At 38.6% G+C, this 13,490-nt stretch overlaps 1 protein-coding gene across 1 annotated transcript in view; it reads left to right on the forward strand.

Moving 5' to 3' along the window:
- Positions 1 to 13,490, forward strand: part of Atp11b (ATPase phospholipid transporting 11B (putative)) — a 93,862-nt gene that overhangs the window by 6,698 nt on the left and 73,674 nt on the right. Inside the window, exons 2-3 of the mRNA XM_028763590.1 lie at positions 8,984 to 9,100; positions 12,569 to 12,658. Of these exons, the coding sequence (XP_028619423.1) occupies positions 8,984 to 9,100; positions 12,569 to 12,658 (207 nt within the window). The remainder of the gene's footprint in view (positions 1 to 8,983; positions 9,101 to 12,568; positions 12,659 to 13,490) is intronic.

A 13,490-nucleotide genomic window follows, 5' to 3' on the forward strand; every position in this document is an offset into this window, starting at 1 on the left:
TGTACATATTCTAAATCCTTTGCTGTTCAGATGCCTTGTACTTTCATGAAGTCTCATTTGTCAATTATTGGTTTCACTGCCTGTGCTATTGGGGTTCTGCTCAGAATGTCCTTTCTTGTGCCTAAGTTTAAGCATATTTCTCACATTCTCCTCTATCAGATTTGAGATATCACAGCCTTACATTGAGATCCATTTGTGGTTGAGTTTTGTGCAGGGTGAGAGATGTGGATCTAATCTCATCCGTCTACGTTTTGCTATTCAGTTTGACCAGAACCATTTGTTGAAGATGTTCTTTGTTCTCCAGTGTATATCTTTGCCTCTTTGTCAAAACTCAGTTCTCTAAACTACTGTACGTAAGGATCAAGAACCATTGCAGAAGGGGTGATGGGAAGACTGTAAAAGCCAGAGGAACAGGAAGTTTCAATGAAATTGTATCTCCTAGAAATATCTGAAGCTACACCCATTAAGTCTCACCAACATGGCTGCCTAAACATGAGCTGAACAAGGATGATGCCAATAGATACGTTAACTTGGAAGGGGGAAAGCTCACAAGGAGTCAACCCTAGATAAAGAACTATAGGCAACTAAGGAATGCTGCTAGGAAGAGATAATAGTCTTCCCAGGGGAAGAACACACCAATTGACAATTATCCAGTAACAAATGGTCGGCCTGGAAACATGTACATACAAGTATTTACAAATTTAGGAATGCACACATGGACACACCCCAACAAGAGCAATTTAAGAAAAAGAGGCTGTGAATTTTGTAGTAACTCATCAGATTGTCTCTGAACAAACCTGCTTTTTAAAAACATTGATAAATTTTTTTCTTCATGTGATATCTTATACAAGAACACTCAGATGTGCTGTTAGATGTGACTGATTTTAACAAATCCTTGTTTCAACTGGTTACATGTTGTATTCATAGTCTTTTGTGAATCGTTGCCTTTTGTTTTTAAAGATGGCCTATTTTGAGCCTTTTTATAGGTACATTCCTGTTTTTATGACAAAAGAAAAACTTTTAAACTGTCCCAAACAGAAAAATAGTGACTAACAGAAGTATGGTTTACTTTACTGTTACTGTACTTGTTTATTATAAAGGTAGACATTTAGTGTTCAATGCAGTTTTCAATAAAAAAGTAATTAAAATATCAAAAATTGAATCCCATACACGAGAAAGTTTAGAGGGAGGAAATGGATATGATATGAATAAATTATAATCTCAAAAATAATTTAAAAATCTGATATGGACTTATGTCCAGATCTACACTTCTATTCAGTTAATCAGTGTGTCTCTTTTTATTCTGGTCCAATGCTGATTTTATTACTACAGCTTTGTAGCATAAGTTACAATCAGGGATGATGATATCTCCACCAATTCTTTTATTGTTCAGAATTATTTTTAGCAATTCTGTTTTTTTTTATTTCCATATAAAGTTAAAGATAGATTCTCTCTCTCTCTCTCTCTCTCTCTCTCTCTCTCTCTCTCTCTCTCTTCCTTTCTCTCTCTCTCTCTTTTGTTCTTTCATTCTTTCACTCTTTCATTCTTTCTTTCTGTTTTGAGGCAGGGTTTCTCTGTGTGTAGCCCTGGCTGTACTGGAACTTTCTCTGTAGATCAGGCTGGCCTCAAATTCAGAGTGCTGGGATTAAAGGTGTGCACTACCCAGCAAGATTATTTTTTTCAATTTCTGTGAAGAATTGTGTTGGAATTTTTACAGGAATTGCATTGAACCTATAGATTGTTTTTGGTAGGGTGGCCATTTTCACAATATTAATCTTTCTGATGTATGAACATGGGAACATGGGAAATCTTTCCTTCTACTGATACCTTCAATTTCTTTTTTCAATGTCTTAAGATTTTTATTAGAGCTGGGCACTGGTGGCGAACGCCTTTAATCCCAGCATTTGGGAGGCAGAGGCAGGCGGATTTCTGAGTTTGAGGCCAGCCTGGTCCAGAGTGAGTTCCAGGACAGACAGGGCTATACAGAGAAACCCTATCTCGAAAAAACAAAAACAAAAAAACAAACAAACAAAAAAAGATTTTTATTATATAAGTCTTTACTCTTCTATCTAAATTTATTCCCAAATATTTTATTGATTTACTTATTTGATGCTAGCATGTATGGTATTGTTTCCCTTATTTCCCTTTTCAGTATGTTTGTTGGTTATATATAGGAAGTTCCTGATGTTTATCCCCACTCTACTCTTGATTCTGCCTTCTTGCAGTTCATATGGCCCAGGCATCCTTAACATTGCAGGATCTTTGTCCTTGCTGGTTCTTTTTTTGGAATATTTTTCCCTAGGTATCTGCTGGATCCTTTACTTCCTTCATACCTTATATGGTGGTTTCAGTGTCACTGCCACAGTGTTTCTTCACAGCAACAGAAAAGTAAATAAGATACCTAATCAAACAGTAAAGCTTTTTATAGCCCTTAAGTAGAAAATGTAAAACAAACAAAACAAAACCCAACACCCCTCCACTGTGGCTTCTGCACCCCCTTTCCTGCTTTGTTTCTCTTAGAGTTCCAACACTATTCAGCAGCCTCTTGACCCTACCTACTTACTTCATGAAGCCTGGGATTTTAGTTTTCCACATAACAAAAACCATTTCTCAGTTTTCCATCCCCTTTTAGGCATAGTCAGTTTCCATTTATTAATTGTCTCTAACACTTTCTGAGTATCTATATTGTGGTAACCTGCTGATAGGATTTGAGACTGCTAAAATGAAGCTCTGTCTCTCTGCTCAGGTAGTTTCCTCAGAGGCTCTTGTCTAATAGATATTGGAACTACTGCTAAGGTGGTGTATTATTGTATAAAACAAAACAAAAAGCATGGTGACCTTTTTGTGCATAACTTTTGTTCTCTTTTTTCTATTTCACTCATCTATTGGTATACCAATAATGAGTCATTTTAATTATAGTTTCTGCATGATGAGTCATTTGTGAGATAGAATCTCCCACATGGCTTGGTTTCTCTTTCTCAGAATTGCATTGGACCTTTGCTCTTCCATGTATGACATAGAAGCAGGTTTTTTTTTTTTTAATTCTCTGGGTGAAAATTAAGGATTTTGATTGACTTTGCATTGAAATTTATTTGGTTATTTAATTAATTGGGGGGGCACATGCGTGTTGACGGCAGAGGATAGCGTTTAGGAGTGGCTCTCATGTTCCACCTTGCTGCTTTCTTTGGCTGCACATAGTATTCTAGACTAGCTTGAAGTACACTGGTATTAAAGGTGGGAACCACTGCATTTGCCTTTTTTATATGGGTTCCCAGGATGAAACTTGAGTGGTTAGGTTTGGATGACTAATACTTTTACCCATTGAGCTATCTTCCCAGTTCTGAGTTTCTTATATTTATATTCTTTTCTTTAAAGACTTAACAGCTGGACCTGCAAGATGGCTCAGCAGGTAGGCTTCTGCTGCCAAGCCTGACAGCCTGAGTTATGTCCCTGGGACCTTCATGGTAGGAGAGAACCAGTTTTGTTTTTTGTTTGTTTGGTTTTTAATAACAAAATTTTATTTTTTAATTAAATTTATTTATTCACTTTACATCTCAATATCAGCCCCTGCTCTCCTCTCACATAGATCCTCCCCCCACTCCACCCTCCCTTTCTCCTTTGAAAAAGGGGAGCTCTCTTCTGGGTGTCACCTCCCCACTCTCTCCAGCCCCACACATCAAGTTGCTGCAGGATTTGGTGCATCCTGTCCTACTGAGGCCAGACAAGGTTGTCCATTTAGGGGGATGGGGTTCACAGGCAGACAAGCAACAGATTCAGTAACAGCCACAGCTCTAGTTGTTGGGGGACTCACATGAAGACTAAGTTGCACGTCTGCTACATATATATAAGGGACTTAGGTCCAGCCTGTGCTTGCTCTTTGGTTGGTGGTTCAGTCTCTGAGAGCCCCCAAGAATCGAGGTTAGTTGACTATGTTGGTCTCTCTAGGGAAGCCCTGTCCTCTTCTGATCCCTAAATCCTTCCCCCAACTCTTTCATAAGCTCCATCTAATGTTGGGTGTGAGTCTCTGCATGTCTTTCCATTGGCTGCTGGGTGGAAATGGTAGGCTTCTGTCTGCAAGCCTAGTGGAGTATCATTAATAGTGTCAGGGATTGGTTTTTGCCCATGAGATGGGTCTCAAGTTGGGGCAGTCATTAGTTGGCCAGTCCCTCAGTCTCTGCTCTGACCTTGTCCCTGCACATCTTATAGGCAGGACACATTGTGGGTCCAAGGCTTAGTGGATGGGTTGCTACCCTTATCCCTCCCCTGGGGAGTCCTTCCTGGCTACAGGCAGTGGCTGCTTCAGGATCCATATCCCCCACTGCTAGGATTCTCTGCTAGTCGCCTCCGTAGGCTCCCTGGGGCCTCAGCCTATCCCATCCCAGGTCTCTGGCACTTCCTAGAGATTGCACCTCACCTCTGACTTCCCTTCTCTCTCCCCTGCTGTCCCTACATCTGATCCTTACCTTCCTGCTCCCCAGCACCGCTCTACCCCATTCTCCATCTCCTCTCCTGGATGACCCCACAACCGTGAGGTGGCACAATTTGTGGGTTAATTTTTAGTAGTTTGCCAGTGGGGTCCAGAAAAACAACTGGTCATTGTGCAGAGAATAAAAGATTGTGTGTAGTGATCAACTCTAAATGGGACATCTGTCACTCCTTTTCCACTGAAGGCTCAATGCAGAAAGGGGGGTAGAAAGATTGTACAAGCCAGAGGTAGTAGATGACTGCAGCAGAACAGTATTCCCTGGACTTCACAGCACCATTGTGGTATGAACGTGGAACACTTGTGACTGTATACACAAAAACTGCACAAGATCAGGCCAGGAACAAATCCCAGCATGAGTCAAGGTGGGGCTTATGACGTTCCATCCAGAGCTAAGGAACTATTGGCAGTTGGAGGGTGGGTCAGTTTTCTTCAGGGATGCAGGCCCTTAGAGGCTCCCCATGCTTCAGTGGGTGGTTCTGTACACATGTACATCCCTCATCATTAAGTTGTCTCAGTGAATTTTAAAACAACAACAACAACAACCAAGGCTGGAAAGATTGTTCAGCGTTTAAGTGTACTTTGACAGAGGATCTGGCTTCAGTTTCCAGCATCTACATTGGGTCGTTCAAAACTGCCTCTGTAACTCCATTTCCAAGGATCTAATGCCTTTTTCTTGTGTTCATGGGTTCTTGCACAGATATACATCCAGACAATCAGGTACACATGCACATAAACATTTTAAAGTTTTTCAAAAAGAACACATAAAGTTGGAAGGAAAAAATTAGGGGGGATAGGTAAAGAACTGGAGAGGCAAAGAATAGGTGGATTTTTATCAAAACACATTACATGCATATATGAAAATTTTAAAAGGAAATAAGGAGTTTTTTTCCCCAGGAAACTAGCAGTGTGGGCCAGGGTTAATAGTTGGGTGAAGGACTAGTTCCTTTCTCTGTCACCCTTCACACCTTCCCTATTTTGTCATCCTAAACCTGCCTGGGAATGAGGCTGGACCAGAGTAGATTAAGAAGGAATGTGCAAGGTAGCAAGAGACTTAAGTTAGTGGTTTGTAGAGAAAAAGGAGAAGAATTATCAGAATTCTGTAGTTACTCATGGCTGTTCTCAAGATTAGATTGATGTACTTTAATGTTTAGGTCTTGTTTGTTCCTTGATATATACCTTTTGATAAATACATTTTATAAACCAGAATGTCTGTAAGTTGATCTTAAACAACACAGCAAATTGTTTGCAAGTTTTTATTTTCATTATTCTTTGGGAACCCCAAAATTATTTTGTTTTTTGAGATACTTGTGATACTATAATAGAAATCTAAGGTGACAAAAGACACATCTTTCTTGCTTATTTTAATCGAACCTTCATTATATCCGAAATTAAACTAGACTATACTTTTAAAGCTTTATTCAGAAGAAGAATATGCTTGATAATATTCTCTAGGAAAAGACATATACCTAACAATATAATGCTATCTCAGTAGGAATTTTTCTCAATTTGAAATTTGTTGTACTTTTTTATGATGGAAAAAATATATATCTAGTCAGCTGGACTTAGTTTAAATGATCTAGAAGGTTTGTAGATGGATTAGACGCAGTGTGTTGTATTGTAACGTTCCCTGGCTGGCTCAGGACTCAGGCTGGGTTGTTTCTCCTGGGACTGCCTTGTCAAAGGGAGCTGCAGTGTCCGGCCCAGATGGTGGGCAGCATGCACATTTCCTCCTGTTCTTCCTCTGTTTGGGTTTTTGAGATGGAGTCTCCTTGTGTAGCAAGAAGGACCTTAGACTTAGAGTGATCCTCCAGCTTAGCCCCCAGAAAGCTGGGATTTAGATGAGTACCATGCCCAACTGTGGCTGTGGGTGCCTTTCAGCACTGGTCCTTGGCTTGGCTTTCAGTGCCTTCTGTTGTTGTTTTGTTTGTTTTCTTTGAGGAGAGTCGGGAACTTCTTTCCTTTCAAGGCTGTCTTCCCATCTTTTTCTGTGCTGGAGAGGGAATTCAGGGCCTTGCTAGATAAGTGTCTACCACTAAGCTACATCTTCTATCATAAAGACCTCACTTTTTAAAAATAAAATTTTATTTAGAGTAAGAATAATGTCTTCTCATTTTGGTATTTCAGTAGTTCCAAGTATGTTTTTTGGCATATAGTCTGTGCTCACTGTATTTATAAAATGAAAACTGCAAGTAAAATTATAGGATGGTTTAACACATAACATTCTAAGTGATTTGTTATTTCAGAGTGGTCAAGTAATTTTAAAAAATGTCACAGTGCTCAGCACAGTACTAAACATGTTTTTCAGCAGCACACATTACCTGTTGATGTCCTAGGGTTTGACTTTGAAGAGTCTTTATAATGTATACAGGCAGTCCTGCTGCTCAGCACACCACTGAAGACTTCATTGCTTCAGCTCTGGACCTCCCTTGCTTCCCTTGACACTCCACTAACGGCTTTCAAATTAAACAGTATGTGCAGAAAGTCTAGTAGTGGCAATGACTTGATTCTTTGATAGTGAGAGACAGGAAAGTTCATAATCTTATCTTTTTATGTTGAACTTTAAATATGAAAAAATGGGTTTCTAACCCAAATAAGAATGATAGCATCCCACTTTGAGGGTCAATCTCTCTTTATTTTTCTTTTTTATTATATTTTTATTATTTCAAGCATTTTTTTAAAGATTATATTGAATGCAGGTTTATTGGGAACCTGCTCTTGGGTAGGTGAGTTCACTGGCCCCAAGGAAGAAGGCCAGGGAAGTCGCCATGGGAAGGGAGAGAGGAGAGGGGGAAGAGAGAGAGACAAAGAGTGCACACACAAGAGAAAGAGAAGCTTAAAACAACTTTTAAATATATTTTAATCATATTCTTCCCCTCCCCCAAGTCCTTCTAGATCAGTGGTTCTCAAACTTCTTGATGTTGAGTTCCTCATGTGATGACCCAAACCATAAAATGATTTTTGTTGCTTCCTTATAACTATAATTTTGCTACTGTTATGAATCATATTACAAATATTAAATGTTTTCCAGTGGTCTTAGGCAACCCCTGTGAAAAGGTTGCTTGACCTCCCTCTACCCCTAAAAGGTTTGTGACCCACAGTTTGGGAACCACTGTTCTAGATCCTCTTCCCTCCTCCAACAACCAACTTTAAGTTCTTCAATGCAGATTTAAAGAGAGTAAATGAACTAGTTACTTGCTACTGTTAATCTCTTGTTTCCTGGTTGGTAGACGTGCTTGGGAAAGATTAGGAGGTATGGCCCTAGAAGAGGACGTGTGTCATGTGGGGCTTTGAGGCTTCACTCGCTCATTTTGTTCACTACCTCCAACTTGCAGAACAAGATGTAAGCTCTCAGTGTTTCTGTCACCACACTTCTGCTCTGCCACCATGGACTGACTCTAAGTCTCTAGAGCTGTAAGCTCCAAATTAAACTGTTTTAAAGTTGTCTTCCTTGGTCAAGCCGACTTATCGTAACTACTGAAAAGTAACTAAGACACTATGCTAAGATTAACTATGTACTTGGAGAGATGTTGTCCGAATTTGCTTTATATTGTTGTGGTAAAAAACACCATGACCAAAAGCAACTTAGAGAGGAAAGAATTTATTTCATCTTATAGTATATAGTCCGTTATCCATGAAGGAATGTCATGGCAGGAAGCTGGAGACAGGAACTGAGTCAGAGACCATGGAGGAACAGTGCTTAATTGGCTTCCTCCCTGTGGCTTGCTCTCTATGCCTCTCTCACCCTTAGTGTATCAATCAAGAAAATGACGCACACAGGTCAGTCTGATGGAGGCATTTTCTTAGTTGAGTTTCCCTCCTCCCAGATATCTCTAGCTATACCAAGTCAACAAAGCACCAGTCAACACAGATGGTCTTCTGAACTTAAAGGCAGAGTATGTGTTCTGCCAGGAATATTTTAAACATATTTCTATCTAAAATTCAGGAAGTCTTACCTGTTTACCTCTACAAAGAAATGATTCAGTGGTATAAATCTGTGAAATGAATCTTAGTCTGTTGAGAGCAAAGCTCTTTGAAACTAAATTGATCTTGGTATAAGAGAGGTTAAAAACAAGCATAAAACTTTGCTATCAGACATGGTAGCCATATATTAATTAGACATATTTCTGTTTCTCTTAGTAATAATGTATCACAGGAGGAAGCAAGACACTCATGGGAGTAAAAAGCAAGCAATGAAGTCAAGAACGCTTCTAAAGTTCTCATATCTGGTTCTTTCCCTTGTAGCATATTTTAGGGTGTGAACTAATTTTCATTATTGAAGATATGACTTTAGTTAATTTGTTTCTAAAGGTATTATACCTGTTCACCTGTGAAGAAAAGCATTGGTGGCTTACCTGTCCTAATAATAGAATAGAGTCAGTCTATGTGCAGTTTAAGGCCAAAACTATATATAATATGATCAGTTATATAAAATCAATAGTAAAATATTATAACAACTAGCCTGCTAATTAGTATTCTTTTTCTGTTGTTTGATCTTAGGGTTTTGACCCACCACATCAAAGTGACACAAGAACTATTTACATAGCCAACAGATTTCCACAGAATGGCCTTTACACACCTCAGAAATTTATAGATAACCGGATCATTTCATCTAAGGTAAGAGTAAACAACTTTATTATTACACTGTGGATGAGAGCTTTGGATGTATTTGTAGCTCATTTGGTAGACTTACTTGTCACATGCAAAGCCCTGAGTTCAGTCTTCAGTACCACATAAATTGAACATTATGATGCATGCTTATAATCTCAGCACTCTTAAATTCAAGGTCATCTTTAGCTACATAGCAAGATTAAGGCCAGCCTGGGATATATGATACAATACTTTGTCCTAAATAAACAAAACAAAATGATAAATTTGTAACATTTTACAGATGATTTACTGAATGTGTGCAAGTATATATGTATACTTTTAAAAAGTCAAGAAACTGAAGGTTGATAGATATATCTCACCCAACATGATGTAGGAAAGAAAAGAGGCTGTTAATTCCTACCAGTTAACCGTTGTCTTTAGCTGTGACTGTACTGTGATGGCCGTCTGCTGAGCCTGTTTCTTCTCACTTTATGTTATCTAATATTTGCAACAACCTATGTGAAATAATTAATAAATCTTGTTTATAAAATGCTACATTTTATATTATCATAGTTCTTTGATTTCAGTGCTTGGAAATTGAATAATTTTTCTCAAAATTGTAAGTAGCTTGGTTAGAGTTTGAACTCTGTTCTGTGATTTTAAAGCCTCCTTGACCTATTATCTAGAGTCTCCTGTAAATATTTTAGTGTTAGGTACTACTTTATTCTTACTTATGTCTTCCTTTGGCTCTTGAAGAAGTTATGTTTGTTAAAGTAGAGGATTATAGAGCAGTACTGTCTAAATCATTTCTCTTTCATGATAGAAGTGAGTTGCGGTGTTCAGTAAGAAACCTAGTAGCACATAGGACTATTGAGGCATTGGAAATATGGCTGATACAACTGAAGAACTGAACATTATTTAAGCCGGGCGGTGGGGGCACACGCCTTTAATCCCAGCACTTGGGAGGCAGAGGCAGGTGGATTTCTGAGTTTGAGGCCAGCCTGGTCTACAGACTGAGTTCCAGGACAGCCAGGGCTATACAGAGAAACCCTGTCTCGAAAAAAAGAAAAGAAAAACGGATCCATTGATGATGCTAAAAGAGCCTGTTCCAGTTATTATATATATTTTGGATACTGTATAGGTTTAAAAACCTTAAGAAATTTTAAAGTCTAATTTGTTTATTTAAGATACATCCCCTTTCTGTTTCTCTCTTCAACTCCACTAATGTCCCACCCCAACCTTCATTCCCTCTCAAATCTGCAACCTCTTTTTCTTTGTTATTTTTACATATGTAACTACAACCTACGGAGTCCATTTAATGTCATTTGTATGTTTATGGTTTCAGGGCTGACCCCTGGGGAAGAATAATTCTACTGCTCTTAGCTTTGCTTAGTTACTGGCCTCTGTCTACGTGTAAGGCACACTGGGATTTCCTCCATTCATGTTAGCATGGTTATTGTTTTTTCCTTGTTTTGGTCTTGTTTAGGCATTGTTGGAGTATCATGGGTCCCACTTCCCTGACACAGTCTCAGCTGATTTTCTGGTTCTTTGGCTCTTACATCCTCTTTAACTCTGTTTTCTTTGATATCTCTCAAGTGTTAGGTGTAGGAAATGTGTTGTAGATATATTCACAGTCAGTTCTGCATTTTGACTAGCTGGGGCTTTCTGCAGCCATCTCTGTCTATTGCAGAGACGCTTCCTTGATGATGTATAAGAGCTACACTTGTTTGTAGATTCAAAGAAAAGAATTTAGGATACGGTTAGGAGTTATGTAAAATGATGGTATTGGGCTGTACTATGTGTACAATATGTACTGTATTATGTACTATATGACCTCTCTAGCCCTGGCTGTGTAGCTGGCTACATATCCAGTACCAGGCATGTTGAGTGGGCCTTACATCCAATTAGAGAGGTGTTGATACAGATACAGATTTATTACTGATGAATATCTTACCATGCTGATCATTGTTGTAGCTATAGCTAATAAGGATCACAGTTGAATGGGACTGCTGGTTACTTACCTCTGTTGACAGCTTGCTTAGCACCTTCTAGTACTGTGAAACCTAATCTTCAAGGAAGAGGCTTTCAGATCTGATGATCCTGTTAAACTCTAATATTTAAGATTCTTATCTGTAGGACTTTCATAGCATTTCAGCTGGTGTTGGAGGCTGAGAGTACTAAAAAGTGTTGTGATTAAGTAAGTTCTTTTATATGGCTGTTTTCTTATGCAGTTTAAGTTTAACGTTTTTGACCAGAGTTTCAGAAATGTAGGTGTTTAAATAAGCACTCTCCTTAAGCCATTTTAGCATAAATAAGCATCCTTAGATGGCTTTCCTACTTTATTGTGTCTCAGTTATTTCCAGACCCTTGTAACTCTATTGCTGGCAGTCTCATAGCTTGCAGAAACTCTTTTCTCATTGACCCTTTGCCAGATTGTATGCATTCACCTTGGTGCTTAAAATGTGAAAATTTAAAGATGTTTATAGTCCATGTCAAGAGTATATATAGTTGCTGATACTCTTCTCTCATGCTGCAGTGAGGCTGGCATGATGTTGGTTTTCTTTTAGAACTTCTGTATTGTTCTCTGACACATTTTCTACAAAACCACAAGGAGCTTTGCCTTCTATTGTACATGTTCCCTTATATATTTTATCTTTAACTACAACTGTTAATCTCTTTGCTTTGCTTATAAGCTGCTTAGTAAATCTGACATGTTGTAAATCTTTTTTGTTTGTTTGCTTTTTTTTTTTTTAATTTGAGTCAGTGACTCATTATGTAACCCTGGATCTCACTGTGTAAGCATGCTGGTCTCCAACTCACAGAAATCTGCCTGCCTCTGAGTGCTGGGCTTAAAGCAGTGGTTCTCAACCTTCCCGAGCTGTGACCTTTTAATACAGTTCCTCATGTCATGGTGACCCCCAACCATAAAATTATTTTTGTTTCCACTTCATAACTGTAATTTTGCTGCTATTAGGAATCATAATATAAATATTATAATGGTATGGAACCCTTATGAAAAGGTCATTTGACCCCAAAGGGATCATGATTCACAGGTTGAGAACCACTTTCCTAAAGGTATGTGCCACTATGCCCAGTTTACACATATGCTTTTAAAGGATTTATTATTATTATTATTATTATTATTATTATTATTATTTGTATGTGCCTGTATGCATATAGGCGAGTGGGTGCCTGTGGAGGCCTGAAGTGCAGATCGTCCTTGAGCTGGAGTTACAGGCCGTTTCGAGCTACCTGACTTTGGGGCTGAGGGTTGAGTTTGAGTCCTCTGTAAGATCAGTCTGCACACTCTTAACTGTGGAGTCCTCTGTAAGAGCAGTCTGTATACTCTTAACTATGGAACCATTTTCCCACTCTGTTGAAACCATTTTCCTTACTGCCAATTTATATATTTGTTTTCTTTAAAATTACAGAGAGAAAAATATTGTTGGTATCTACATAGGTGTTGGTTGATTTTTCTTTTCTCTTTTTTCCTAGTATACTGTATGGAATTTTGTTCCAAAAAATTTATTTGAACAGTTCAGAAGAGTGGCAAACTTTTATTTTCTTATTATATTTTTGGTTCAGGTAAGTTTTATCACCCCTTGAATTATTTATGAACTTGCTGCCTAAACATATATTTTACAATATGAAAAAATTACATTGTATTCCTAGTTGTTTGGCTATGGGGTTGTTTTTCTTCTGCAGCTTCCCCATTGTACTCATAAATAAATTAAATCAAATCTAGATTTCTAAAACATAGGCTATAAATATTAAGGTCACCTGCATTTTGTTTCTTTACTAGTGTATCTTAGTACTAATAAGTATAAGCTAAGCTAAGAACAGTACTTGTAATTTTTCTGATGCCTGTCTCAGAGTATAAATGTTTTAGCTATTAATAACTAGTGCATCATTGCTACATGTCTGCCTATGTGTGTGTGCTTCAATTTTGTTCTATCAATGTCTGTAATCACAGATACTCAAGAGGCTGAGTCAGATGAGGATTGTTCATATCCAGGAGTTTGATGCTAACCAGGCAATATAGTAAAATCCCAGCCCAATAAATTTTATTTAAATTTATAATTTTTAAACATTTTTTTCACTTTCTTTCTTACTTTGTCCTCCTCCTCTTCCTCTTTTCTTCTATATCCTCTTCTTCCTCCTCTTCCTCCTCTTCTTCCTCTTCCTCCTCCTCCTTTTCCTCCTCTTCCTCCGCCTCCCCTTCCTCTTCTCCTCCTCCTCCTTTTCCTCCTCTTCCTCCGCCTCCCCTTCCTCTTCTCCTCGTTTTCCTCTTCCTCCTCCTCTTCTTCCTCTTCCCCCTCTTCCTCTTCCTCCTTTTCCTCCTCCTCCCTTTCTCCTCCTCCTCCTCCTCCTCCTCCTCTTCTTCCTCCTCCTCCTCCTCCTCCTCCTCCTCCTCCTC

The sequence above is a fragment of the Grammomys surdaster genome, unplaced genomic scaffold, assembly GCF_004785775.1.
Source record: "Grammomys surdaster isolate TR1022 unplaced genomic scaffold, NIH_TR_1.0 62, whole genome shotgun sequence".
Lineage (NCBI taxonomy): Eukaryota > Metazoa > Chordata > Mammalia > Rodentia > Muridae > Grammomys > Grammomys surdaster.